General features: G+C 53.6%; 10 protein-coding genes across 10 annotated transcripts; 4 read left to right on the top strand and 6 right to left on the bottom strand.

Moving 5' to 3' along the window:
* Positions 1-1,156: 1,156 nt before the first annotated feature.
* On the top strand, positions 1,157-2,728 carry B0T26DRAFT_658656 (aspartic peptidase domain-containing protein; the record flags this gene model as incomplete). The annotated part of the gene is made up of 1 exon (XM_060438890.1): positions 1,157-2,728. One exon carries the CDS (start codon positions 1,157-1,159, stop codon positions 2,726-2,728), a length of 1,572 nt encoding a protein of 523 aa, XP_060290297.1.
* Positions 2,729-3,122: 394 nt separating this feature from the next.
* B0T26DRAFT_731314 (uncharacterized protein) lies at positions 3,123-6,509 on the bottom strand. Its single transcript, XM_060443050.1, has 6 exons — positions 6,231-6,509; positions 5,733-6,112; positions 5,519-5,606; positions 5,264-5,454; positions 5,148-5,208; positions 3,123-5,087 (listed from the first exon to the last, which is right to left on the bottom strand). Exons 1-6 carry the CDS (start codon positions 6,340-6,342, stop codon positions 3,316-3,318), a joined length of 2,604 nt encoding a protein of 867 aa, XP_060290296.1. The 5' UTR covers positions 6,343-6,509; the 3' UTR covers positions 3,123-3,315.
* Positions 6,510-6,657: 148 nt separating this feature from the next.
* B0T26DRAFT_498345 (Molybdopterin synthase catalytic subunit) lies at positions 6,658-7,934 on the top strand. Its single transcript, XM_060435363.1, has 3 exons — positions 6,658-6,789; positions 6,951-7,180; positions 7,353-7,934. The coding sequence occupies exons 2-3, from the start codon at positions 7,033-7,035 to the stop codon at positions 7,736-7,738; spliced, it is 534 nt and encodes a 177-aa protein (XP_060290295.1). The 5' UTR covers positions 6,658-6,789; positions 6,951-7,032; the 3' UTR covers positions 7,739-7,934.
* A 58-nt stretch (positions 7,935-7,992) lies between these two features.
* Positions 7,993-9,748, bottom strand: B0T26DRAFT_659101 (IMP-specific 5-nucleotidase; the record flags this gene model as incomplete). Its single annotated transcript, XM_060438927.1, has 5 exons — positions 7,993-8,744; positions 8,818-9,129; positions 9,229-9,396; positions 9,604-9,639; positions 9,724-9,748. 5 exons carry the CDS (start codon positions 9,746-9,748, stop codon positions 7,993-7,995), a joined length of 1,293 nt encoding a protein of 430 aa, XP_060290294.1.
* A 483-nt stretch (positions 9,749-10,231) lies between these two features.
* B0T26DRAFT_839104 (uncharacterized protein) lies at positions 10,232-11,473 on the bottom strand. Its single transcript, XM_060447539.1, has one exon. The coding sequence runs from the start codon at positions 11,161-11,163 to the stop codon at positions 10,567-10,569; it is 597 nt and encodes a 198-aa protein (XP_060290293.1). The 5' UTR covers positions 11,164-11,473; the 3' UTR covers positions 10,232-10,566.
* A 3,071-nt stretch (positions 11,474-14,544) lies between these two features.
* B0T26DRAFT_498169 (saccharopine dehydrogenase) lies at positions 14,545-17,368 on the top strand. The gene is made up of 13 exons (XM_060435361.1): positions 14,545-14,673; positions 14,744-14,823; positions 14,910-15,191; positions 15,253-15,273; positions 15,326-15,449; positions 15,571-15,653; positions 15,755-15,793; positions 15,910-15,994; positions 16,051-16,309; positions 16,434-16,522; positions 16,577-16,692; positions 16,755-16,870; positions 16,940-17,368. The coding sequence occupies exons 1-13, from the start codon at positions 14,660-14,662 to the stop codon at positions 16,976-16,978; spliced, it is 1,347 nt and encodes a 448-aa protein (XP_060290292.1). The 5' UTR covers positions 14,545-14,659; the 3' UTR covers positions 16,979-17,368.
* On the bottom strand, positions 17,342-20,895 carry B0T26DRAFT_498272 (uncharacterized protein). Its single transcript, XM_060435362.1, has 2 exons — positions 20,274-20,895; positions 17,342-20,198 (listed from the first exon to the last, which is right to left on the bottom strand). Exons 1-2 carry the CDS (start codon positions 20,756-20,758, stop codon positions 17,759-17,761), a joined length of 2,925 nt encoding a protein of 974 aa, XP_060290291.1. The 5' UTR covers positions 20,759-20,895; the 3' UTR covers positions 17,342-17,758.
* A 1,350-nt stretch (positions 20,896-22,245) lies between these two features.
* B0T26DRAFT_657987 (60S ribosomal protein L21) lies at positions 22,246-22,923 on the bottom strand (the record flags this gene model as incomplete). The annotated part of the gene is made up of 3 exons (XM_060438832.1): positions 22,246-22,573; positions 22,711-22,758; positions 22,820-22,923. The coding sequence occupies 3 exons, from the start codon at positions 22,921-22,923 to the stop codon at positions 22,246-22,248; spliced, it is 480 nt and encodes a 159-aa protein (XP_060290290.1).
* A 209-nt stretch (positions 22,924-23,132) lies between these two features.
* B0T26DRAFT_731283 (uncharacterized protein) lies at positions 23,133-24,275 on the top strand. The gene is made up of 3 exons (XM_060443049.1): positions 23,133-23,319; positions 23,488-23,586; positions 23,701-24,275. Exons 1-3 carry the CDS (start codon positions 23,255-23,257, stop codon positions 24,107-24,109), a joined length of 573 nt encoding a protein of 190 aa, XP_060290289.1. The 5' UTR covers positions 23,133-23,254; the 3' UTR covers positions 24,110-24,275.
* A 95-nt stretch (positions 24,276-24,370) lies between these two features.
* On the bottom strand, positions 24,371-26,005 carry B0T26DRAFT_731280 (Pre-mRNA splicing Prp18-interacting factor-domain-containing protein). The gene has a single exon (XM_060443048.1). The coding sequence runs from the start codon at positions 25,998-26,000 to the stop codon at positions 24,522-24,524; it is 1,479 nt and encodes a 492-aa protein (XP_060290288.1). The 5' UTR covers positions 26,001-26,005; the 3' UTR covers positions 24,371-24,521.
* Between the last annotated feature and the right edge of the window lie 117 nt (positions 26,006-26,122).

The raw sequence follows: 26,122 nt of genomic DNA, 5'->3' as shown, positions 1-26,122 counted from the left end.
CGGCGACACATGTGGTTGCGGCTGCGTGGTGTTTACTTGGAAAAGGGGAAACTGGCCGAGTTGGCTAGGTTACACGGCCAGCCAATGACCAAGAAACCCCCACTCTTTTTGGCGGTTGGTTGTTACATACGCAGTGTGTGTCTATTTCTGTAGGTATATTCAACTACGTCTCCTATAACAGCGCATGCGTAGGCGTAGCTAAGAATTGGAGAACTAAATGAAGCCATTTAGGGCTTTTAATACCAAAAAGAGCGCGTAGATTAGTCCATTTCCTGAGGAGCTGTGGATGACTCGGACCCCACATGAAGATACTCTTCGGTCGGCCCCGCCTGCAGCGATCGCATCGCACCGGCTTTTCCGTACCCATACGCAGCAGCTGGCCCGCTGCAGACCCGCTATAAAAAATGGTTCTTTGAACAATCCTGTGTTCACATTTATAACCCTAACCCCGGTGCACGGACCACCCTCTTCGCAGGCCCGAGGCCTCAAAAAAGCGGCCTTTTTTTCCCCAAATTACGAAAATTCAGCTCCGACCGTTGGGGCACGTCGAGGGAGGCTCGAGCTGACGACGGTCATGGCTACCCCTCCCCGCTGCGCCGCCTGCGGAATAATGAATAATCGGCCGAAAGACGGGAGATTTGGAGAAAGACGGCCAAGCACGAAATTGACCGCCGTCTGACTCTCTCTCTCTCTTTCCCCCGATCTACTGCGTAGGTAGGCGTTGCCAACTTCAACGCGTGCCGCCAAGTCGCCAAGTTCCTTAAGGCGCCGCTCATCCCGGCTCGACATCTTTGTGCGGCAGCGCGCACGTGGAGTTGGCTTTGTGTTTTGCCGTTCAGAGCCCTGTTATGTACCACGTCCTCTGTCCGGCCGCCAAAGAATAAGTCAGCCAACACGGAATCGAGACATGTCTTAAACGCATGCCTGCCCGGCTGGAATCTCCCCTTCCGTTTCCCGTATTCTTTGCCTCATACCCATACCATCTCTTTGAGTCGAGCAACCCGACAGCTCACGCCATCACCCGGCCCCCGGGAAGCTGGGGTTGGCCAGTCAAAGAAGCAGAGCCCTTCCTGTGAGAGGCGACAAGCCAAGCAGCGTGACTTGGACGCCACACCGTCTCACATTCCCCGAGGACCGCGCTTCTGACCAGGCGAAGATGAAGGCGGCATCAGCCATCTTCTTGCTGGCTCTCGCCCTTGGAATATCGTCAGCCGAGGATCATGTCGTCGAATTCAGCCTCAGCAGGGGTTCAGTCTTGAGAACCGGCCTCAGCCTACCCCCTCTGGCTCGGCGCGCGACCTTGACAGAGGACCTCATCAACAACATCACAGACACGGCCTACTTTGTCGACGTCGAAGTTGGCTCGCCTGGGCAGAAGGTCTCTCTGCTCTTCGATACCGGGAGTAGCGACACATGGGTCATCAGCTACCGCGCTAATTTGTGCACCGATCCGAGCGTCCAGCTAACACTCAATTCCAAGTGCCTCGACACATATGATCCCGCTAAGAGCTCGACGTACAGCCTGGTTCAGACTGGAGGCTTGAACATCAGCTATATCGCTGGCGCTGGTGCGTTTGGCGACTATATTACAGATGACCTCAGTATTGGGGGAGCCGTCATCAAGAAATTACAGATGGGCTATGCTACAGTCGTTCCCCAGGCCTATGGGATCATGGGCCTTGGCTTCAGCTCCAACGTTGCCACGCGGAGTAAATACCCGACCATCATGGATCAGCTGTCCAGCCAGGGCCTAATAACATCCAAGGCCTTCTCGCTGTATCTAAACGATGTGCGGTCGGACGGTGGCACCATCCTGTTTGGCGGCGTCGACCAGGACAAGTTCATTGGGCCGTTGACGGTTTTACCCATCGTCAGGAGCATATTCACCGGCAACTTCACGCAGTTCGAGGTGATGGTATCGGCCCTGTCGCTTTGGTTCACTAACGGCACTAAGACCGACCTCAGCTCGCCCGTCCTCACAGCCTCGCTGCCCGCGATTCTCGACTCAGGCACCACCCTGACCTACCTACCCAACGATCTTGCGCTGCAAGTTTTCAGGGCGGTCGGCGCCGCAACGTACGGCGTCTCGGGCTTAGCTTTCGTGGACTGCGAGCTTCCGAACCTCCAGCCGGAACTCACCATGAACTTCACCTTTGGCAGCGCCACCATCTCCGTGCCCGTGCGCGACCTCGTGCTCGACCTGCTCGGCGCCTCCGCCTCTACGATTCCCGGACTGCCCTTCAAGAGGTCCTGCTACTTCACCATCCAGTCGAACGCCGGCTTTCAGGCGAGCCAGCGGACGCCCAACTACGCGCTGATTGGCTCAAATTTCCTCCGCAGCGCGTACGTGGTCTATGACATGGACAATCTGCAGATCGGCATCGCCCAAGCGAACCTCAACAGCACCACGTCCAAAATTTCCGAACTCAGAGCCAACGGCTCCGCGACTGGCGGCCTGTCTGGCTTGACCGGTGTCGCCGCACAGCAGACATCATCCACACCCACCACCACCGCGACGACGACGACCAGGAGCAGCGGCACGACGGCGAATGGCGGTGGCGGCGGCGGCGGCTTGTCCGGGACAGGGAGCAGCGAGAATAGCCCAACCCCCACGGTAACGGTCGTTGTCCCGGGCCGCAGTGCTGGAAGCACTACCACTGGGGCACCGCCATTAGCAGCAGCGGTGGTCGCCGCATGTATTCTTTGTTTTGCATTCACCATGTTTTGAGTCATTACTACCCCCCGAGGTGCGCAAAAAGAGGCAGAGAAGAAAAAGATGAGGTAAACAGTCCAAACAGTAGTAAAATTTATTCCATAATTTTTATTGTCATCGAGATATATGAGATATATGTTATAAGCATTCTCCAGTTTCGCAGCCTTGACCATTGCTCGTCGGTACCTGTGGACTTCGTACGTGTCTGCGTAATGTTTTACATACAACGTGTAAGTAGGGTCTGCATGTTTTGCCCCTGACTCGCTACATTGGATGAGGTAAGGTACCTTAGCTATGTCAGGTACGAAACACTCCGTACTTGTTCTTATTCTTACTTCCAACGTTTGTCAGTCACGCCACCTTATTTCATTGCCATATTCACTCCGAGCATCTTGGAATACTTGCGCAAGGACGGCCCTACCGAGTGGGAAATGCAAAATTATAATATGAGAGGGTATATAACGGCCTGCAACGACTAATCCTACCCATTAAAACACCAACACTACTCTTACAAGATCATTCCAGACACCACCCCATCCCAGTCCCGGCCGCGCCCAACTCAAAAAGTACAATACCCATACAAATTTTCTTTTGATACCCATCTATTCCTTGGTCTCGTAGTATCGCTCCCGCGCCTTGTCGCGGGTCTTCTCAATGAAGTCAAAGGGGTTACCGCGGGTCTTGCGCGCCGCTTCTTGGGCTGCGTCACCAAGATTGCCGCCCTCGGCGCCCAGGCCAACGCCGGGAGCGTAGGCATCTGTGACTAGAGCCTGGGTTATGCCTGCACCCTCGGCACCGAGCCCGGCGCCATCCGTCCACCCCATCTTGGCGAGGATGCCGGCGCCTTTTGATATTTTGGCTACCGAGCTCTCTTCCATCTCGGATGATGGCTCTTTGCGCTTCTCAGCGGCAGGCTGATGCTGACCAGCTGGTTTGTTTGGCTGTCTGAAAGCCTGGCGGCGCTCTTGGGCACGGTCGCGGTACTGCATCTGCTGCTGCTTCATATTGCTGTCCGGAACCATGGTAGGCGTGGTTTTCCCTTTTGCGAGGAGCTCGGCGGTGGCGCGTTCCTTATTTTTAGGGTCCGCAAGTATGCGCTTATGCAGCTCGCTCTCCTGCTCATGGCGCCAAATGGTCGGTATATTCTTGAAGTTACGTCGGCAGAGATGGCAGCGGAGGGCATCAAAATCCGCGTAGGAGACGTAGACAGGGAGGGGCGCAGACTTGAGGCGTGGGGTGCGACGCACAATAGTTCGTGCCTGCTTGCCTAGAGCGGCGAGTTTCGCGGCCGCCTTTTCCTTGACCTCGGGGTCTTTGTAATGGTCGTGTACTCGAACTTCATGGCTCATTAGGAAGTCTTCCCGGTGGGCCGCGGAATATCCGAGCTCAACCATGGTCTCCTCTGGCAGAGGCTTCCAGTCGCAGACGAGACACGTTAGCGTATCCCAATCCGCATAAGAAATGTACTTGTCATTCCAATGAGGATCCAACGGGCCATCGACTTGAACATCATCAGTGCTGTCAGTTGGGCCGGCAGAAATGAGCGCATCAGCGCTTTTATCAGTGGTTTCATCCAGGGTGGATTGCTTATGGGCGCTGTGCAACTCGGCTGACTTCTTCGTCCACATTCGAATTTGCGGGATCATGCTGACCTTGACAGACTCCTTATCCTTCTTGGGCTTCTTTGCGTTGGTTCCACGCATTGCACCCATACCGGCCGAAGTTTGGTCTTCGGCCCGTTTCTCGGGGCTTGGGGCCTCCAAGACAGGGGGTTCCGAAACCACCTTGATACCTGGGTATAGGAAGTTATTCCAGTATTTCAGTGGTTGATCTGGGTTGTATATATTGGGAAAGGTGAAGGCTTGGGGTTCGGTCGGCGACGGTGGCACAAAAGCACCGAGATGACTAAACGCAATAGTGACACTCTTTGAGGTAATCGTGAAACTGCTAGAAGCGCGGTACTTGGCAATCGCGGCCGAAGCATCTTCCTTCGATGCGAATTCAGCAAACCCATATCCCCGGGATTCGGTTGTTTTGCGGTCGCGCATGAGGAACACACGCCGCAACGAGCCGGGTTTTGCGCCAAGGCCGACGGTACTGTTGGTTGGAGCTGTCGACTTGAGTTTGTTTATTGGATTCGAAGCCTCTTTCGGTTGATCCTGGACGGGGTCGATGAATAATTTCATGACACCATCAGCGAGGACATCCTCGGTGATAGAAACTCCAAGTCCCATAAGTACAAGGAACGGAGATGCTTCGGGCGACGCATCCGATTCGCCTGTCAAGAGTCGACCTTGGGAGGTAGTGTCTTGCTCATACCCATATTCGGTACGGCCGTGGCCCTGACCATGATAATCATCATTCCAATGATTATCTTTTAAATGTGTTAGACCTCTTTGGTGCCCACGTGGTTTGCTGGAACGCTTGGGCTTACCGGGCCTAACGGAATGGCAACTGTTGCAACTTGTTTGACGTGAGGAATTGCTAGCATGGCACTATACACGTTTAATTAGAGAGCTTTGCAAGAGTTCAAAGAAGGGGGCTGCTTACCCGAGTGCAGTCCCAATTGCCGTCTGCTCTTCCCTGGTTACGGTTACTACTGAGGCTCACACGAACTTTAATAGACTCAGACTCGAGGCCCCGGGAGGGGACTAGAGGAAATGATACTTCGTCTTGGTGGTTTCCTGCAAATTCTTTCGCATCCGCGGCGCGATAGAATTCGACGTACGCGATCCGAGGACCTAGCCCGGACATCAGCAGCAGTTTGAAAAGCGAGGATGACTGGTGATATGGTCATGGACATACCGGCGTCATCGTAGTTAAATCGGGCGATCTTCACTTTATCGTCCGAAAAACGTTGGTCTTGGGCGACAAAGTCGAGCCCAAGCAAAACCTAAGACGGTAGGGAAGCATGAGTCAGTAAGTTGTATATATCCATGAGCAACTTGAATTCTCCGAAGCATTAGAGGAGGACTTTAGGTAGTTTCTCGTTGTAGAGACGACTGTGATTCCGACTCACAAACTGTTCGTTCGCCTCTTGAGGGAGGCCCTCCAAGATAATGGTCTTTGCTGGCGCGCCAGGGTGTCCCTTCAAATGATGTCCGCCACGGTTATGGCTCCCAGAGCGGTAATTTCGGGGGCTCTGGCTGCGCTCGCGATTGTAGAAACGGCCATCGCCACGCCCTCTTCTGTCATGCTGGACTGGCTGTTCGCTCTCGACCCATTCTCCTTCCTCGGGCGGTCCGCCAGAAGAGGTCTCCCTGTAGTCGTATGATGGGGCACCCGAATAGGAGTCTCTTCTACCTCTATCGCTCCAGCGACTCGAGTGGTGGTCTCTGCCGCGGTCGTCAAAGCGGGGCTCGTCATCGTAGTTCAAGCTTCTTGATTCCCTATGGGGGTCTTTGTAGAGGGGGGCAGGGTTGACAACAACGCAAGTTAGCCATACAAAAACTTCCAGAGGGTCCAAGCGAGAAATAACGATATTATGGCGGTGTTTGTGGTAGTCAGGTTTAGGTACTTATGCTCGATTGTCGGCGGGATTCGCCCTCTCTCTGGTCGGGGCGTCGCCGGTAGCCCCCGCCGTCTCGCGACGCGGAGCGCGATGTGGGCTGGTAGCCCCCGTCGTACATTTTGGTGGCCAGTCGATCTCCTTTTGAGGGTTCGCAGGTCTTTTCGGGTATACGGGTTGTTTTGCGCAGTGCATTCGCGCAAGATATCGCCAAAAAGATTTAGGGATGAGGTTTCGCGACTTTTTGTTGGCAGGGGCGTTCGGGAGCTTTAGGGACTTGCGAAGTTGGAGAACGTGCTAAAGAGCTCACTGCAATGGTGGGGCCTCGAACGTCCGTGCAGATAATTAGCTTCCGAAGTTCTGCCGGCACATTGCGGGCCTCATTGAAGATTGGCGCGGACTTGGCACGAGCTCCTTGCTAGAAAGTGATGACGAGAGGGTTTTAAATCGTCTTATATTTATTTGAACATCCCTAAAATTGTGTCATTGATAGGGACTGTAAGATATCTAAAACGGCACGAAAATCTTAAGTCCCTCGCAACTTCCCCCCAATTTGGCTGTTAATAAGGTACGGTACTGTACCTATGTAGCTTACCTTGAGTTATTAGTGGGCGATATTCCAGCAAAGCCAGATGCGTAGCTTGGACCGTCGTCTGCTGAGAAGAACGAACTCGTAGCTGGCCCTTTTTTTTTCGTGAACAACTTTGCTTATTTTCTAACTAGAACTAGGTATTCAGCCAGCTTGAGACAGGCAGAATCGACGTCCCATCTACCATAAAAATAAAATATCCGCCTGGGTCCTGATTTCGCCATGGGCCCGCCCTCTCAGCTTCAGGCCGCAGATCATCAGGAAGAGGATGATGGCTGCTTCGTGGCCCTGACGGAAGCCGACCTGGACATCCCAGCCATCATGGACCGGGTGCGCAGTCCCGAAGCGGGTGCTATTGTGCTCTTTGCTGGTTAGGAAGAGTCCCCTTTCCCCCGTTCTTTTTTCCCCTAGCCTTATTATCCCACCGCAGACAGTTACGCTTACTTGACACCCATCCCCCGCCCCCCTTTTTTTTAAAAAAAAAATAAACAAAACCACCTTACATTACCTAGATATTCTGCGTGTTTTTAACAGACCAACAGGAACGACGCGCGATAACTTCGGCGGCAAGCCTATCAAGGAGCTTCAGTACAGCGCCTACAACCCGCTCGCGCTGCGGACCATGCTGGCGATAGCGCGGGAGGTGCGCGCTAAGCACGGCCTCAAGGGGATCGCCATGGTGCACCGGCTGGGGGTGGTGCCGATCGGAGAGGAAAGCATTCTGATTGCGGTGTCGGCAGCGCACCGGCAGGCGGCGTGGCGCGCGGGCGAGGAGGCGCTCGAGGAGTGCAAAGCCCGTGTCGAGGTGTGGAAGCGCGAGGAGTTTGGCGGCGACGAGGGCGGCGTGTGGCGAGCGAACCGTGATGGTGCCGTAGGGCAAAAGGTAGTGGAGCGTGAGAACGAGGATGGTGCAAAGGTTGACCAATGATTACTGAAGTGTTCTTCCATTCGAACATTCGGAGAGCAACGTGATGTAGCCCATTCCAGCCTGATTGCATGTATTGTACGGAGTACATTGCGAGCACTCTTTGTCACACCGATGTCTACGGTCAGGGGAAAAGAGTTCGTTTTGAAGAAAACATGCAAGTTGCGTGGGGCAAAACGCTGTGAGATCAACGCCGCTGCACCGAAATCATCATCCTAACTACATTCGAGAACTCGTATCGGCCGCCTTCCCGGAAATCAAGACATCTTCTTGCCCATCAGTTCGGCCAGCTCATCTAGAAGCTCAACTGTCTCTGCGGGACTTGCGATCCACGACGTAGTGCCCACACTTCGGGCACGGAAGTCGTTAGCGCCAGCACTCAAAAACTGGTCGCCTACATGCAGAGTGTTTTCACCCTTGATGATGCCGTCCGGCAGACCGGCACCAAACCAACGCTGCAGAACCGTAACACCCCAACTCTTGTCGCCGATATCGACAAAGACATCTCGCCCGCCATTAAAGGCGCAGAATGGTACGCGGCGGCCGCGGCCGGCCGTGCTGAGCTCAAGGATCTTTTGGACCACTAGAACCGTCTCCTCGAGGCTCTCGCGCGGGATTCGGATATCGGGTGATAGCGGGATGATACCGACGGCGCGGTCCTTGCGCATCAAAGTGGCGGGCAGATTCAGCGACTTGATGCTATTCTGAAGGGCTACCTCGGCAACATCGAGAAGCTCTGTGATATCGCGGTCGTCCCACGAAGCCATCTCTGGCGTCAACCACTGCTCTCGAGGTACTGGTGCCAGGAGGTGCGGCGACGTGGCGGAGAACTCAAATAAATAGTTTGCCTCTCCGCCCATCACTACCAGACTCTGCTTTTGAGCCGGCGTCAGCTCCGCCGAGTTGGCCATGGCATCCAGCAACCCATGTAGCCGGGCGTAATACCGCTCCGCCGTGGTATAACCAGCAGCTGTAACGATGCCAACCTTGACATTTTTTCGAAGCAAGTCTGAACGCGTTGACTGCGTTAGTACAAAAAGGAGAAGTAAACCAGCAAGTGGCATAGGATTTTCAACACGGACCGATTAACCTAGGAATAACGGGACTGTTGTCCTCCAGGCTCTGGCCGTCATCGTAGAGGGTCACATCTCCGTCAAAAGTAGCAAGCTGCAGGGTTCCATATGTCGTTACGGCCATGATCTGGGCGGAGTTGAGAATAAGCCGGACATCGTTGAAAGAGGGTGACACGAAGCGACGCGACGAGATGTAACGTTTTCGGTCCTGTAGCTTGAAGGCGGCTTCCAGAGGAAGGCGCGTGAAGAATTGGCCGATGCTCGGCACCAGGAGCTTGAGTTTTGAGGGAAAGGGGTTCTCGGCATCGTTCTGGTGCATAACTTTCACCGGAAACTGTGTCAGTGTGTTGGTCTCTGCCTATCCACACCTCTGACGTTCCGGAACGCGGCGGGGCGAGACACAGGTCACAAAGTACTCACTGTGGTCGTCCACCATGATTTCGACATCGCGTAGAATTTCACTGTATCGTCGATGCGCCTCCTCACGAGTCTGCAGTAGGGTGTTGCTAGCGATACCCTGTCCGTCAAAGACGCCTTGGGGCTGCGAATACAGGACGAACGGAACGGCGAGCAGGCCTTTGATCCATTCTGTTTCCGTCAGCGAGGTTTCACGAAACTAGAAAAATACAAAGCCATTTGCTCCAAACGGTCTTGGTATCACCGTCGGAGTGGTTACGACCTCCAGCGAGGATTGGTGAGAGTAGCGGTGAGCGGCGAACGTCACTCGATAGCCAAGACGCCTCAAACTATCTCCAGCCCGGATTCGGGCAGAATGAGCGACTGGCAGTTTCTTACCTATGAGCTGATCTCGCCGGTGAGTCTTGAGAGCATCTGCGCTCTGGTCAGCTCATCTCAGTCTAGAATTCAGGCAAGCACGTGGGCAACAAGACCGGGAGCAGAGAGTTCGGGACCTACACTCAACCCGGTACCGCGATGTCATTGTGTGGGGCAGATCGTTCTGTGCGACCGACGACTCGGGAGCAGAGCACGTTACTTGATCGCACTGCGTCGGGTGTCAAAATAGTAGAAAATCAATAGGAGCCTTCAACACTATGTAAAGTCGCCGCTTCCTGGGTACGGGAAATCGAACCTTAATAAAGCAATGCCGCGAGATAGGGGAGGCAAACAACGGAAGGCACCGGTGCGCGGGACAGGCACGCTCCATGCAAACAAAGGTCCGCTGACACCTTCCGCGATGCACCTAGCGTTCGGTAGCCTCCGAAGCCCAGTGCTGTTCGGAGCTTACGCGGGGCACCTGGCGGGGGTCGCCCGGTCCCAGGTGATGTCATTCCCGTCAGGGACTGCCCCTTGCAATCGGCCATGGAATGCCCCTGCAGCAAGGGTCTTAGCGCCTGCACCATTTTGCCCAACCACCACATCTGCGGCAGGCCTCAGGTCTTGAGACTTCTCATCTCAGTTTCCCCTGTGATTTAAGGCAAACGCTCTTCACAGTTGACATATAGGTTTTCGAAAGTCCACCTAGAGATAGAAGACGTCCAAGGGAGGCTAAGTGGTCTCCTTGATAATATTTATGGCGCATTGATAAGTATCAGCACCATCTTGAGCTCGATTGAGATTGAAATGGCATGTTGCCCTTTTTGCCCACTTCCACAGGGAGCCGAAGACATCCATGGAACTTTCCCGATAACCCGAATTTTCCCAAACAAATAAAAAACAAAAAGGGATTCACTAATATATCCGCCTCTCTCGCGTTTTACTCTTCGTCCTCTCTCGCGTTTTCCTCTCCGTCCTCCGATCCTAGCAGTTCACCTGGCTTATGGTCTGAGTCCGGGTTAAGCAGCCTCCAGGACATGTCGAGGCGCAACCTTGCACGTAAAGCAACGTCTTGGGCGTGCAGTTGCACGGAATGGCGAGGGTCGACTGAGCGACGCACGTTGGCACCGGGCAGCGAATTGCCGGGCAGTCGGCCGGGCTGGTCGTGCGCGTGATGACGGGACACGGCGTCGAGCGGATCGGCGGCGGCAGCGTCGTGATGCCCGTCACAACCACCGGGATCGAGCTGGTCGTGGTGCTCGAGGTTGTCGGGCGCGGCCGGCGCCGGCTGGTGGACGACGTCGTAGGGCAGGCAAGCGCGCTGGTCCGGAACTCGATGTCGCAGCCTCCGTAGGGGCAGTCTGCCGCGCAAGGGGCGATCAGCGTGGCGGTCGGTATGCTGGCTGGGCAGCCGCACGGATTCTTGATGGTTGTCAGGAAGCTGCAGTCCGAGTAGTCGCACGTCTTGCTACACCGTCGAGGCTGCGTTGTTTTCGTGGCCGTGGGGCAGTCGAGGTCGGCGGGCGTCTGAGCAAGCGCAAGGCTTGCAAGCGTGAGGATGGTGGTGACGAGGAACTTCATGGCGTATATGTTTTGAGTGTGTCTCCTGCTCAGCAGCTCTTTTTTTTTTGGAACACTGCAAGCTCGCTCGTTCGTTTAGGCGGGTTCAGTTAGCTTGGTCTTGGGAGGCAGCAAACGTTCAGTTGGATTTGTTCTACATATATATAGATACATATGTGTGTGCGTGTGTTGGTGGCATACTTGGTGCCTCCTCCGCCTTCAGTGTCCAGTCCACACCACGGGTGATTTCTACAGTCTCCTAGATGGCCCAACACTTTTACGTCGTACCGATCGCCGGATGAACTTTGTTCTAATTTGCCATGTTCCTGAGTGGTCTGTTCCCTAATGCTACTTAAAAGGGGAGATGGTGGTTGGACGACGAGGGCAGGCGTGTTCAAAATTGCCAATCAACACCCCGGAGCATAGAAAGTCATTGTGGGTACTCTCAGATGCCCTGTGAGTAATTTTCGATGGCTAATGAACTACTATCCCGGTAGACAGGATAAGATCCATTGCTAATGGCATGGGGCTGATCTGCCCCTTTAGTTTCGGGCCGCTGGCTCGAATTGTTGATCAATATCAAGAAATCAACATGCCCGGGAGAAACTCGAGGCACCCGTCTAGCAATACCTGCCTAAGAGATCCATGTCCCGCACAACTACGTCTACGACGGGTCATATGACTGAGCTGCACTATACACTGCCCGAAGTTGAGGTTTTCATCTTCTAGTAATGATGTCGATCATCAAAGAGATACCTGGAGAAGGCTCATCGTCTCGGAGCGGCTTCTATGGTCGGTATGTTCTCCATACGCCACCCTATTTCAGGCCGTGTGCTCGGCAGGAGGCTTGCATATGACTTCCCAGTTATTTATGTAGCAAGGGTCAGGCCCAGTTTGCGGGGTATTATCGAAAGGGAGCGACATCCTAGTCGTTCAAGATACGAATATACCTATGTCTGGGTGTCGGCTGTCTTATTACTTCCCATAGATCCGGAGCGGAATCGCCTCGACTATTTATTTGGGCTGATCAGTTTCCTGTGGATCTCTCTGCGTCCTTCTATAGTGCTCTTTGGAGAATTCCCTCGTGTAGTTTCTCTGACCGTGTGCTGTTCATTTCAATTTGCATGGTATCGGGTCATGGAACTAGAAGCAAAGCGGCGAGATACTGCTCTGGCTAATTGCCACCCAGCGAGCCGTCTTGGCGTATAAACAAAATTCCTATAGGTAACACACACAGCCACGTTATGCACTGCCGAATAATAACAAATGAACTGTGAGGCTTGATTCACGAAAAGAAAAAAGATCGGTTACGTTAAATGTCTAAAAATAATCATTTTGTTCAATGGCCCTAACAGGATAGAGATGGTGGATGGAGAAGAGAGAATTTGCAAGGGAAAGGAGAGAAGGAAAAAGAACTGCCATGATCTCTCGGCCAATTATAAGCACGGATTTTCCCTTTTCGGGATGATTCCGCCCCATTGATGGGTATAGTGTAGTAGATAAACCCAGATGGCATGTTGATTGAGCCTCCTCACCCACCGATCCCTTTAGCCTGTGAATATCCAAAAACCTCAGCACAAATCAAGTTTTCTTTTCGTTACTCACTACAGCCATTTGCCAGTTATTCCAGGGTTTATTAGATAATAATCCTTCCTCTCGATCTTCCTGTCGCTCTTAGAAATGGCTAGCCGCAGATCGTTTCCCTCTCTCTTCTTTAGTGTTCCTCAACCTGAGATATACTTGCTCATCTAGAAGGGGGAAATAAGATGCATGTGACGCACATCATCGTAGCTGGCAACACAGGATGCAATGGCTGTCAATGTATACAAGGCTATCGCAACACCGTAAATAAGTCTGGGTAACCCCTAGTGCACACGTCTCAGGGGCGACGGAAGAGAGACCCCATCTAGCCCTCCTCGACAACACCTTTTTAAGACAGCCCCTGGGTTGCTCTTTGTGACCTAGGGAGCTATTCTATCTATACTCCTGGAAGACTTGGACGTAATGTGTGCAGTACCATACGGTGCGGCTTGCTGATATCCAATCGGCTCTTGATCTCGTCCATCGGCGTTCGTGTTTTAGATTTCGCTTCAAATTCCGTTTAAGACTTGAACACCACAGGCAGCCAGTTCAGACTGAGAAATTCACACAGACATTCAGACAAATCTGGTCATAGAAGGCCCCAAACCTTGAGCCAATGATGGGTTTCTGTGCAAGATCAAGAAAATAGGGGGCTTGGTAGCCGCACCCGTTCTCGCGCCCAGGCAAATTTGTTAGCGAGAAATCCGCAAACTGGTAGGAATGTATGTACTACGGAATACCTATATGCCCCTACTTGCCCGTTTAGTTTTTGGTTTTAGTTCTAATGGCAGTGTATCCAGTTTCTGATAGAGGCCCTTCCCACCTGGTACATGCTGTACCTGCTGTACATACTGCTCCGGTGGAAAACCGGATTTCTTTTCTGTGTAAGGATGCTATAGGTTCTTAGCGATAGATCCCTGAGGTAGGCTTGTATCTATATGGATGTAAAGTGCATAGACACACTCTCCAACCCCTGAATATTTGTTAGCATCCAGGACGCTTCGGAAGCCTCGTCCCATAGCCCTTGTCATAGTCTTCTACTTCTGCTAAAACCACTTCTGTTTGGGTTCCGGTGCACCCTTTCTAATTTCGGGTTCAAAATTGGTTTATCTTCTTAGACCACATGCAAACCCTCCTGAGATACAGGACCATCACTTTACTAGGTCCGGAGCTGTCCTTTCCAGAATCTCCAACTGCGCTCAGAATCCCTGAATTTTTGGACGTTCGAAGATTTGAAGGGCCCTAGCACTTCACGGCTCGGCCTCGAGGTTTTTCGCCGAGGGGGGGAATTTCTATCAGAACCCCATTGCAGAATCCTAGAGGCTTATTTTGTCTCTAAAATTACCTATTAAAGGCCTTTTCAGATCTTCGAAAGTCCCCCGCCAATAGGGCTGGGTTGTAAATACGAATACAGAATACGGATAATTACCTATTAACGGCTAGCATGTTCCAGGCGTAGTCCGATAAGCCCAGTTTTCGAGAAATAAGTTTCGCCAATAGCCGATCACCAAATAAGAATATAGCAGTTATTAGGCGAGCTGTACGATTTTTGTTTTGGACAGTTGGATTGAAGGCAAATGGCATAATATGACGGGCCTCTGGGTTTGCCACAATGAAGAGACAAGCATTATCGTGACATGGTAAGAGGTAATAATACGGCGGGGATAACAATCCTGTATCCGTGCTGACACCGCTAGAACCGCTGCCGACATCGGACGCAGAAACCGTCATAACTCAGGTATGGCGGGGTAGCTTCAACAGCACCGACACGGGTTGAGTCACTGGTGAAATGTTACCTGGAAGGTACCTCAATAACCCCTCCAACAAAGTAAAAGTTATCGCCTACCTAGCACCCGACCGCGACTTTAACACGGGACCATTGACCATACCGCTATCCCTCTCATCTCGTGAAAACAAGTACCGCAAAAAAAAAACAATGGCGTCCCACAAGTAAGGCACAGCCGACCCTTCTGCAATTGAGGCTACATGTAATTATACTTGTACTTACCTATTCTCGTAGGGTGTTGATGCTCGGCGCCGGTTTCGTCACAAGGCCGACCCTCGATATCCTGGCCGAGTCGGGAATACCGGTGACTGTCGGTATGGGTTTCTGCTCTATTTCTTGTTGGCCGACAAAAAAAGGACACTCTTCTCGATCGCTAGCTAGCCCGCTGATGCTTCTGCAGCTTGCAGGACTCTCGAATCCGCCAAGGCTCTCTCGGCCGGCGTCAAGAATGCCACCCCCATCTCGCTCGATGTTACCGACGACCAGGCATTGGACGCCGAGCTCTCGAAGCACGACCTTGTCATCAGCTTAATCCCCTACACCTTCCACGCCCTCATCATCAAGTCCGCCATCCGCCAGAAGAAGCATGTCGTCACCACGAGCTACGTTTCCCCCGCTATGCTGGAGCTCGACCAGCAGTGTAAGGACGCTGGCATCACTGTCATGAATGAGATTGGACTGGGTGGGTTTCTCTCCTCTAGCTTCTTGCTCGCGTCAATTGGGGACTAGCTAACCTTCTAAAGATCCGGGCATTGACCATCTCTGTAAGGATCTACGCAGGACATTAATTGGGCAGACAAAACTGATCCTTTCAAGACGCCGTCAAGACCATCGAAGAGGTCCATATGGAAGGAGGGAAAATCACGTCGTTTCTGTCGTACTGCGGAGGTCTGCCAGCGCCCGAGAATTCCGGAAATCCTTTGGGATACAAATTCTCCTGGTGAGAAGCCTCCCACCCCTAACCTCGACTCACCCCAATTCCACGCCTGGTTGCACCAAAAACCTGGCGGCGGCCGTTTTTGCTGTCTTTTTATCGTGATGTTAACATGGCAGGGCTCAAGGTCCCCCCGCGGCGTTCTTCTCGCACTGAGAAACTCGGCTAGCTTTTATAAGGATGGCAAGATTGTCAACGTTGCAGGCCCAGGTAAGATATCCTCGTGCTAGATCATGGTCATATTGGACCACTTATGGCCCAAGGGTGTGTCCAGCTGATCTCTACGAACGGACGCTAACATGATGTTGAAGATCTTATGGCTACCGCTCAGCCGTACCACATATACCCAGGCAAGCATACGGCCCTACGCCCACAGTGTGTTGGATGCGCGGTCTCAGCCAAGAGGCCGTATTCCACCACCCCGACCTAGCATTTGATCTGGAAAACTGACACGAGGCGGCTGCAGGATTCGCTCTTGTTGCGTATCCGAACAGGGATTCCACTGGATACAAGGAGCGCTACAACATCCCGGAAGCGCAGACCATTATTAGGTGCGTTGAACAGGTTTCAGCGCCTAAAGGGTGCACAAGCACTGACATACATACAGAGGCACTCTAAGATACGCGGGCTTCCCCGAATTCGTCAAGGTTCTTGTCGATATCGGCTTCCTCGAAGATGGCGAGCAGGACTACTGGAAGGAGCCAATCCAGTGGAAGGAGGCCACCCAGAAACTCCTCGGTGCTCCGTCGTCAGACGAGAAGGACCTCATTGAGGCCATCTCCTCCAAGGCTAGCTTCAAGGATAGCCAGCAAAGGGACCATATTCTGGGCGGCTTGAAGTGGATTGGGCTCTTTTCATCAGACAAGGTAAGCATCAACGTTTTTGCGTTCCCAACTTCAAGCCCTGGCTGCAGATATCAGGCCCACTGCCTATATAATTTCTTGGTATGACACTGTAACGGCACACTAAACTGACACTGGGCGGCTGAAGATCATCCCAAGAGGAAACCCGCTGGACACCATCTGCACCACTCTCGAAAGCAAGATGCAGTTCGGCAAGGGAGAACGCGACCTCGTCATGTAAGTGGCTAATTCTCACACAGCCAAGTCTGTCTGTACGCTAACACCGTGAAGTTTGCAACACAAGTTCGAGGTTGAGTTGAAGGATGGCAGCAAGCAGACCAGACTGTCGACTCTCTGCGAGTACGGCAGCACGGAACCCGGCGGTTACTCGGCAATGGCTAAGCTTGGTGAGACATCAATTTCCCAGACACATAGCTTCCAAAACTGTTTAATGACTAATCGGATATAGTTGGCATTCCATGCGCTGTTGCCGTCAAGCAAGTTTTGGACGGAACTATTGCCGAGAAGGGCGTTTTGGCTCCGATGAACAGCAAGCTCAACGATCCCTTGATCAAGGAGCTCAAGGTAAAAACAAAATTCCCTACCAAACCCACGCACAAAGCTCAATATTCTAATCATTCATACACTGTTTAGAAATACGGCATTCAATGCGAGGAGGAAATCGTGGCATAGAGCAATCGCTTGGTATGGAACAAACAGCTGGCTAGCTAGCAATCAGGCAGTCTACAAAATAGAAGGCAGAGGCTGAGCGAATTAAAAAAAAAAAAAAAAAAGTCGGGCCAAATCAAGGGCTATTTCTATCAGTTTTTTGGTTTCTTCTCTTATGGGCGTAATTTCTCGTTTCCGTCACTCGGTTGGGAGATAAAAAACGGAACCGAGAACAAATAAAATGTTAGTAGGGACTACCACTGTTACTCAACTCGCTGACTGCCTTGTGGCGAGTGATTTATGATCTTTTTTATGACCTAAACGCCTCCGAAAGAGAACCAGTACCATCTCAGCAATAAAAGCCAACGTACCCAACCTAAACACCCAGGCGAGAAACCCCAGACCCGGGGTCCTAGAATGAGGTCTGAAAACGGTCAAGTGGACTCGGCCATATATATTTCTAGACCCGAGCCTCAGCCCTTAAACAATTCTTCCGTCGCAAGCATAGTACTGTGAACCATGCGTAAAATGACAGACCCAAAAAACCAAAACGATGCGCCGCGCTAACTCCGCGAAAAGAGGAAGTTGACCTCTCTACCGATATTCCGAGGTACTATACCCACCCACCCACCTACCTAAGAAGCTCGCTTACCCACAACGATTATCCAGCTCGATCCGGAGTAGCAGTAGCCGAATGAACTTGATACTCGCTAGCAAAAAGATGTACACCACCCAGCCCCAGCCAGAACCCGCCGCAAAGCGGCATGAATGCCACGAAGGAAAAGAAAATGCCATTAAAAACGTTCATTGGTTTGGTTGACCAGTATCCTCACCCTCGGGCTCCTCGCTCTCGGGCTCCAGACCGTCCATCCACGCCGAATATTCATCATCATCACCCGCGGAAAGTTCTTGCACCTGGAATTCCTGGTCCTCTTCTTCCTGCTGCGGGTTGTGAACACGCAGCGACGACTTTGGGTTGACAAGGCCCAGAGCTGTTACGCCGCCTTCGCCCGTCGGTGCGTCTAACCCGTTGCCCTCCATGTCTTCAACCCACGGCTGAATGTACGAAGGGCTGTGTGACGCACTGAGCGGTGTTGTCGGCTCAGAGTCCGCAGGAGCGGCCACCACGAGCATGTTATCCTCGTCCGGCTGCTCGCTCCGAAGCTGGCGCCGTTTGGGAAGAGGTGGGTGTGGCACGGGGCGACGCTCAACCTTGTGATCCGCTTCCTCGTCTTGATAATTCGGCGACGGTGGAGGGACGGGCTTCCGCTTGGGCACTGGAACTGGAGCTGTCTGTGACTTCTTGTTGGGCATCGGTAGAGGCATCCCAGGGGGCGGAAGCGGCTGCCCGCGCCCCATAGGCTGGTTTAGGTCCACAGGAGATCCGTTTCCAATGGGCGGTGAGTTCTTGATCGACCCTCCTTCGTTATTCCGCCGTTGTAGGGCGTTGAGACCCCATCGCTTGACGGTAGATGCGGCCGCATTCGTAACAGCAGCTAGAGCAGTCCGTTTTTGCAGGTCAGTGGGACCTGGGGAGCCCACTGGGGAAGGATTCGGCGAGGTATCGTGATGGACAAACAGCCCTTTCCTGTGAGTGTGAGACTCTGTATGGCCCCTAACAGAGCCCCTCGCAGAAAGTGTCGGGGATTTTGCCCCGCTGTCTTCCCGGCTTTCAGTTGACGAGGCAGTATTACGTCGTGGCTGGGGCGTCCGGTCTACGCCGTCTGCATCTATTGCTTCCCGAGAGGAAGCGGACGACTGGCTAGACGATTTCGAGGTAATATAGGGTCGGAAGGGACTTAAGCCAGGGGTTTGAGCGGGAGATGAAGACAGAGACTTCGCTGAGATCGATGCCATAGCAGACGCAGCTGGACTCTCATTAGGGGGTGACGACGAGGGTTTAAAAAGATCAGCATGGATGGTATCAGTTTCGACAGTGGGAGTTGACGGCTGAACAAAAGAGCCAGAGAAGATAGGCGGCGACACCACAGTGCCTGTCTTGCTCTCGGCTCTCTCGCTTTTTATATCGATACTCGTCGAGGATGCCGAATGCAGGGACGCATGGTCAGGTCTGGTCTTGGTCGATAGTCTCGAGAAAAGACCCGACGCTCTCTTTTCGAGTACAGGTACACTGTGGCTCTTTTCCCTTGACGGTACATCGCTTTCCTGAATAGCCTGGTTCTCCTCCAATCGGTCTACCTCATCCAAGTTACCGTCCTGTGCAACAGCCGTTTCATGGTCGACAGATGTGTCGACTTTGTCATCGTGGAATATGCCACCTCTCCATTTCTTTTGCTCAGTGTTGAAAAAGGGCATATCGTCCCAAAATGGCAGCACAAGCGTCTCGGTGATCACCTCTTTAATCCTGTTCTCGATTTGACGAAGAATGACAGTATATGTTATCTGCCGAGTGCTGACGATGGGCTCGATAGTCATCTCTATCTTCGGAGCTTGCTGAAACGAGAACCAAAGTCGGTCGCTGGGGGGAGGCTTGATTTTGAACAACATGTGTCCCTCCAGCTTCCGGACAACGACGGCAAGCACGAGATTGACCTCTCGGGCTTTGAAGCGGGAACCTAGATCGATGCGGGCGGTAGCAGCAACTTCGATACGGAAATTGCCAGTGTAGCGCACGTCAGCCTCGACTCCGCATTCTCCCTCGACTGTCAGATCCCTAAGGCGAGGGTTAGTAATGTAGGGCGCGGATTCCCCCGTGTCGATCGCCTTGATTGCGATGTTGGACAGGAATGCTGGCCGCTTGACTCGTGAAATCTTTTTGGTGAGCTTTTCTCTAATGAAGTTCTCCATGTCCTTCGTCTTGTGGACACCTAGAAATACCCGACCAATTATGGCATTCAGCCACCTGGTCTGCATGTGATCCTCAGACGAGTGAAGCTTTTGCACCAGCGAGATTATGTTCTTGACGTCAAAGCCGAGAGGCGACGGCGGCTTGCTTCCCGCAGCAAATGACTGCTCCTGGTTTCGCAGCAGCGCAAAATAGAAATCTTCCTTCGCGGAGCAGTTTTCCGAGAACAGAAAGAAGGGCTTGGAGAGCTGCGTGTCTGGGCCCAGTTCCGCCCCATCCGTCTTCCGCGAAAGGCAGATGGCGTTCCGCTTGATGAACAGCTCCCCCTCCGGCGTATTGGCCTCCCCTGAGTATATGCTGACATCGTGATGGGCTAGGGATACGACATGCCGTACCTCGAGCTGCTCGTCATCGTCAAAGAGCATCAGGTGGCCATGCCTGTAAGTTGAGTTAGACGAGACAAGTGGTCAGGGGTTGTTGGTTGGAGCTTTCGTATACAGGGGAACAACATACCTTAGGACCACATAGAAAACATTGCCGGCCTTCTTGGGGCGCTGACTACCACTCGTTTTGCTGTCCAGGGGACCTGGCCCAGTTTTTCGATCGAAGATGCTGCGGTACATGGTCTGATAGACGCTGGGGCTCGGGGCCGCCACCGTGGCGGAACCGACGGGCGTGGACCGCTCTATCGGCTTAGCATTGATGCCCATAGGTGTGTACTCGCGGCAGACGGCGAAATAGCCAGCGGCTACGTCCGGGTCGTGGTGGTTGGTTCGTGGGCTCTTCGTGTCGTCCTTCTGAGCTGCCTTGAGGCCGTCGACGTCATCGCCAGGCTGGACCAGGTCGCCGTCGCCGGCCGCATCGTTCTTCTGGCTGGCATCGTCGCAGTTGGGGAAAGTCAAGTAGGCGTGCGTCAAGACGGCAGCGACGACGAGGGGTATGAATGTGATGCCGCCGACAATGTAGGTCAGGAGGAAAGCAAACCAGGACATTGTCATGGCTGGGGTAGTTGGTTGCAATTGGTGCTGTGCGGCAGCAGGGATGGCTCTGCTACCTGCTCAGCTAGAGGAACGCTCCTGATGGCATCGATCCAAGCTGCAATTCGGCCTCGACCGTTGCATCTCGTGAGCTGCTAAGAAATGTTGAAAAAAGTATCCTAGGTGGCGGGACCAACTGACTACGGATTATCCGCTGCGTACGGCACGGCATCCAGGAACCTAGGTAACCTTGAGATCCAAATCCAAATGGACAGCGAACAAGGCACGGAACAGAATGTCGGATGCTGCGACTCGGGCGGCCGTGTTAGCGCTAGCCCAGTGCTGCCTTAGCGTTCAGCCACAGCCAAGCAGCAGCCTTGTTTCCCCCGCGCGGCGACCATTGGCCAACTGCAGACGCCCAGCTCACCGTTTCAGGTAGTGTCGGGTGGCCAAGGCTCAGCTCAACCACCGGGCCTCGACTGATGAGCTGGTCACCTCGCATCCTCCTTGTGTCAAGGTTCAAGTCTAGGTACTGTACATTGGTAGGCATTGTCTACAAAGTTATCGATATGTTAGTGAACTTAAAGCCCCTAGGTCGTATTTTATTGGTACTCAGAGCCTGTAGAGCAGATTGGTCACTGCACTGGTAATATCCCGCAAATCCCGTATAATCCGTTCAGCACGCAGAGGTTTGTCTTTGGTGTGAGGCCCGACCGACCCAGGCGGCTCCTGGAATTGGGGCACAGGAACTCCTCCTTCAACTGCAGCACATCTAACTTCTGATGTAATACTCCCTCGCCACCGTAACAGGAGTTGGTTGGCCTGTTCCCTTTGTGGGTCCTTCGCGCCTTTTTGGTTGGAGTAATTGTTGAGTTCCCGTCGACTCTCCTCTTCAGCTGTCAATTTCAGGCGAATTGTAATGATGAGGCGATATTTTTGTCAATGATACTATTCCCCATCCCAACTAGCCACCTGAGAGGTTTAGCGTGATAGCTGCATCTTGCCTTGCAAGCTAGCCACGTTGCCCGGTGTATTCGTAGTTTTGTTCCATAGTGAAACGGAACCAACACCCGAATCATCTCCAGCGGCGCGGCAGCTAATGGCTGAGCTGAATTAATCTACATTTCTCGCCCGTGTGGGAACATACGCCGGACTACCGGTACAGAACCGAGCTCGGAGCCAGACAGGACCGGTTACGTTCGGTCTAGATGAGCAGCTGGTCAACAAGAATGCCAGTCCCGGAAGCATGCAGGTACCACCCATCGCATCCGTCAGCTCTGTTGCTAGACCAAAACTCCAAAGTGCATCAGTTTATTTCACCAAGGCGCAGAGGGAGCGGGCTGTGTGGGCTGTTTGGTCATGACATTGGTATTTTGATTCCTATGAGAATTCCCACATCCCAGACACTATCCATGCAGGAATTCTTTCCCGTACCGAACGCGATGAACCCCGTGCAGAGAATAAATCAAACCATATCATCCACCACCCCCACTGCGCCAATGCCCCCCTTAAATTGTGGTCTCGTAGGCAATCGGTGCCACCGTCTCGGGCTTGTTCTCCTTGAACGAGATTGTCCGTGCGTCCCGGGGCATGGCGGGTTGTCTCTTGAGTTGCACCGTGGCGCCGGCCTTTGCCTGCTTCTTCAACTCGGCGTTCTGCTTGACGCGGCGAAGGAAGTCGTCCCGGGACCGCGAGGGCGAGATGTGCTCGATACGGACGTTGATGCGCTTCTCGAGGTATCTATGCTTCACCTTCTTGTAGATGATGATTCCGACTGCGGACTTGGTGACGTTGTAGATAACGCCGGTCTTTCCGTGGTAGACCTTGTGGGCCATACTGTTGTCCTGGGTCAGTCTTTCATTCCAAATGTTCTCCGTCCCAGCGGGGTGCACTGTCGAAGCGGAATTTCGTCGTTGCATCCCCCAAACACCCGACGGCCGCAAATCGCAACGAAGGAGGATTCTTCTGCTTACCCCTTCTGAACGGCACCGTTCACCTTGATATCGACAATGTCGCCAACCCTGCGATCAATTAGTTAGCGACGGAGCTGCATTTTCGCTGCAACAGAACCCTGTAACGTACTTGTACTGCTTGAGGTAGGTAGACAGACGGATCATACCCTTCTCCCGGAAATTCCGAGAGAAAGCATATCTCGTACCAGCGCGGAGACCTGCGGGGTGACCCATCTTGCCTGTTTGTGAGGTTTGACGGCGTCGATCGAAAAGGTGAAGTCGTGGATGGGGTGCAGCAGGCTTCAAAAACTTGGTGGATTTTTGTGTGAAGCAAAAACCTAGGTCAGGATTTCGGCGCGCGCGCCTGACTAAGCTGGGGAATTGCTGGGGAAACTTGACCAATCCTGCGTCCCCGCGCACGTTAGGGCAAGTGCGATGTGGCTCGCACGGACCACCACAAACCCTCTTGTGGCCCTCAATTTTCCACTCCCTCCAAAAGATCTAGATCTCCGAATTTCTTGTTTCCCCTCGACGAACTTTTGAGAAAGCCTCCAACGACGACAAGATGGCGCCCCTTTCTTACTCGAAGACCGCTAAGGTCCCGCGTCGTCCCTTCGAGGCCGCTCGATTGTGCGTTTGATTCAACCTGGATTATTTCCCTTTTCCAGCAGCCTATGCGCGCAGGACTCGAAGAGATTCGAGCTCCTGCCGCATGCTCACAAACATCACCGGCCACTGAGCACGAGCTTGCCTCTGCTTATGTCGATTGTGATCATGGACTAATTCTCGGATTCCCAGGGACTCCGAGTTGAAGCTCGTCGGCGAGTATGGTCTCCGGAACAAGCGTGAGGTTTGGCGCGTCCTCCTTACTCTGTCCAAGATCCGTCGTGCAGCCCGGTATGTTTTCTCTTGTGCCAATTCTTGGCAACGCTCAATTTATCCATATCAGGTTCTGGCGTGAGACGAGGAGCTGCTTGCATCCTAGTTTCAGAGGACTAACTTTCCCCGCAGTCAGCTTCTCACCCTCGAGGAGAAGGACCCCAAGCGTCTCTTCGAAGGCAATGCCCTCATTCGCCGCCTGGTCCGCGTTGGTGTCTTGGACGAGTCCCGCATGAAGCTCGATTACGTCCTGGCCCTGAAGGCTGAGGATTTCTTGGAGCGCCGCCTCCAGACCTGCGTCTACAAGCTCGGCCTCGCCAAGTCCATCCACCACGCTCGTGTACTGATCCGCCAGCGCCACATTCGCGTCGGCAAGCAGATCGTGAACGTCCCGTCGTTCGTTGTCCGTCTCGACTCCCAGAAGCACATCGACTTTGCTCTCAGCTCGCCCTTTGGTGGTGGCCGCCCCGGCCGTGTGCGGAGAAAGAAGGCCAAGGCCGCCGAGAAGGGCGACGATGCCGAGGAGGAGGATGAGGAGTAGATTCAACGAACTCACCATCAGGGAACGGCTATGAAATGGTCTACGAAAACGGTTTCGGCGGGTTTATTTGGTCTTCGCCTCTGCCCTTACGGTGTTTGTAGTCAGGCATGATATCCATCAAATAAAGGCACAGACGTGTCTGAAAAGTCAAGGCCTTCCGACTCCGCTACAGTCTTCCCTCCTGATTTTGTGAACATGTCGTGCATGACGTGCCACGTAGCGTGACATAGATAACCGCACATCGATAATGATATCCTACGTCTATGGCTTCTTCACTATCGTGCGTCGTTCTTTCTTCAGAAAGTTCTCTTAGTCAAGGGATCTTGAACCTGGCAAACAATAAATAGTATGAAGATTGATCACAGACAATGCGGTTGGGGGTATCATTCTAATTTCCTTGCCACAGTAACTACTATTTATCCCACAGCGCGGTTTCTTTCCCTGCAGTTTTTCCTATCTCTCCCGTGCAATAACTGTTCTTGATGATGGAGTGACAGCATGCATAGCCCCATTTGAAATCCGACCACCAGCTACCCCATACAGCCGTGTGGTTGTTCGTCACGACGTTCTCTGGGTACTTGGATATGGCGGCTCTCCTGGGCGCCCCCTTGATGAGGCCGGCCTCGTCGTACTCGACAAACGTCTCGGACTCGGTGATGGCGGCCTTGAGGGCGTCGGGCACCTCGGGCTGCTCGCCGTACTGGCTCGCCAGCTGCTCGGCGCGCTTGCGGCGCTTAGCCTCGCGCTCCTCGATCTCGCGCTTGCGCACAAACTCGCCCGCCGTCGGGTTCGCCTGCAGATGCTGGCTGGTGTCGCCGGCGCGCTCCTGCGCCTCCCACGCGTACCGCTGCGCGCGCTCAAACTCGCCCGCCTCGCCCGACGCCCGCAGGAAGCTCTCCTCGGCGAACATCTGCGACGACTTATCCGCGATCGCGCCCGGGTCCACCAGCGCCCGCTTCTTCGGGTTGTACTTGGCCGAGTCCTGGTCTAGGTTTAGCAAGTACTTGGCCGTGTCCTCGCGGATGCGCATCGACTGCTTAATCGCCCGGTTGCGCCCCATCTCGGATTCGTCGGCGTACTTGAAGCCTTCCTCGTACGCTTCCTCGCCGTCTTTCCGTGGTACTAGTTCTTGATTATTCCCGCCGTCTGTGTTATTGTTGTTGTTTTCGTCATCGCCATTGCTGTTGGCTTTGGCCCCCCCGCCACCACCTGCTGCCGCCTGAAGCATCTGCCGCCGCGCCTCCTCCACCATGTTGTACTCCTCCAGCACCTCGCGGTACTGCTTGGGATCGTACGTCTGGTAGACGTCGCGCTTGGCCTCGTAGCCGAGCTTCGCGTCGCGCGCCACCCGGTCGGCCTGGATGTCGCGCCCCGTGAACCGCGCGCCGACCTTGCGCGGGCGCTCCAGGCAGTCCTTCATCTTGTGGCCTATGGCGCCGCAGTTCTCGCACGACCCCTTGATCCACTTTGTCCGCGCAGGTGCCTTGGTCCGCTTTTCTATTACCGTCACCTTCTCGTCTTCCCCTGTCACGCGCGACCGCTGATGCTGCAGCGAGTCCTGGTCGTCGAGCCCCGTTACGTAGAATGGCTGCTTGCTGATGTACGCCGGGATGTAGATGTTGTCTTCTTTGCGCGCGGCGCCCGCGCCGGACGCTGCGCTGGCGGCAGACTGAGCCGAAGCCACCTGCTGCTCTGGCCGGTTTGGAGGAGGCATCGTTTCTTTTTCTGGCGTGACGCTATCCCGTGGTTTATACTGTAGGAAGTCAGTGGCGGCAGGACTTCGGTCTTTGGAAACTCGATGGCAGGCGTGGGTGAGGTGCAAATGGTAAGTACGGATACGTGGTGGTGAGATTGTCAAAATTTCACGGCAGGCCAATCTTGAGAGGACCATGGACGGGAGTGGTTGCTTTGGGCTTGGCGGACGATATTCCCAGGCGCTGCCCCTGCCCCACACCTGTTCATTGACCTGTGACTGGCCAGCCTTACAGTGGACCGTTGTCCGCTACAGGCCTT

This window comes from Lasiosphaeria miniovina, assembly GCF_030549165.1.
Source record: "Lasiosphaeria miniovina strain SMH2392-1A chromosome Unknown B0T26scaffold_8, whole genome shotgun sequence".
Classification (NCBI taxonomy): domain Eukaryota; kingdom Fungi; phylum Ascomycota; class Sordariomycetes; order Sordariales; family Lasiosphaeriaceae; genus Lasiosphaeria; species Lasiosphaeria miniovina.
Note: the sequence above shows the minus strand (reverse complement) of the source record. Positions and strands in the feature narration are given on the sequence as shown.

What these genes read in the sequence shown, in the direction of transcription:
- B0T26DRAFT_498169 (XM_060435361.1), top strand. An exon ending in GGCTCTTTTCATCAGACAAG is followed by an intron (nt 16,310 to 16,433) that starts GTAAGCATCAAC and finishes GGGCGGCTGAAG; the next exon opens with ATCATCCCAAGAGGAAACCC. An exon ending in GGAGAACGCGACCTCGTCAT is followed by an intron (nt 16,523 to 16,576) that starts GTAAGTGGCTAA and finishes AACACCGTGAAG; the next exon opens with TTTGCAACACAAGTTCGAGG.
- B0T26DRAFT_731280 (XM_060443048.1), bottom strand. Translation starts at nt 26,000, where the DNA reads ATGGTCCTCTCAAGATTGGCCTGCCGTGAAATTTTGACAATCTCACCA.
- B0T26DRAFT_731314 (XM_060443050.1), bottom strand. Translation starts at nt 6,342, where the DNA reads ATGTACGACGGGGGCTACCAGCCCACATCGCGCTCCGCGTCGCGAGAC. An exon ending in AAGAGGCGAACGAACAGTTT is followed by an intron (nt 5,607 to 5,732) that starts GTGAGTCGGAAT and finishes CTACCGTCTTAG; the next exon opens with GTTTTGCTTGGGCTCGACTT. An exon ending in GCAATTGGGACTGCACTCGG is followed by an intron (nt 5,209 to 5,263) that starts GTAAGCAGCCCC and finishes AAACGTGTATAG; the next exon opens with TGCCATGCTAGCAATTCCTC.
- B0T26DRAFT_731283 (XM_060443049.1), top strand. Translation starts at nt 23,255, where the DNA reads ATGGCGCCCCTTTCTTACTCGAAGACCGCTAAGGTCCCGCGTCGTCCC. An exon ending in CCCTTCGAGGCCGCTCGATT is followed by an intron (nt 23,320 to 23,487) that starts GTGCGTTTGATT and finishes TCGGATTCCCAG; the next exon opens with GGACTCCGAGTTGAAGCTCG. An exon ending in AAGATCCGTCGTGCAGCCCG is followed by an intron (nt 23,587 to 23,700) that starts GTATGTTTTCTC and finishes CTTTCCCCGCAG; the next exon opens with TCAGCTTCTCACCCTCGAGG.
- B0T26DRAFT_498272 (XM_060435362.1), bottom strand. Translation starts at nt 20,758, where the DNA reads ATGACAATGTCCTGGTTTGCTTTCCTCCTGACCTACATTGTCGGCGGC. An exon ending in GTTTTCTATGTGGTCCTAAG is followed by an intron (nt 20,199 to 20,273) that starts GTATGTTGTTCC and finishes CTCAACTTACAG; the next exon opens with GCATGGCCACCTGATGCTCT.
- B0T26DRAFT_498345 (XM_060435363.1), top strand. Translation starts at nt 7,033, where the DNA reads ATGGGCCCGCCCTCTCAGCTTCAGGCCGCAGATCATCAGGAAGAGGAT. An exon ending in TGCTATTGTGCTCTTTGCTG is followed by an intron (nt 7,181 to 7,352) that starts GTTAGGAAGAGT and finishes ACAGACCAACAG; the next exon opens with GAACGACGCGCGATAACTTC.
- B0T26DRAFT_839104 (XM_060447539.1), bottom strand. Translation starts at nt 11,163, where the DNA reads ATGAAGTTCCTCGTCACCACCATCCTCACGCTTGCAAGCCTTGCGCTT.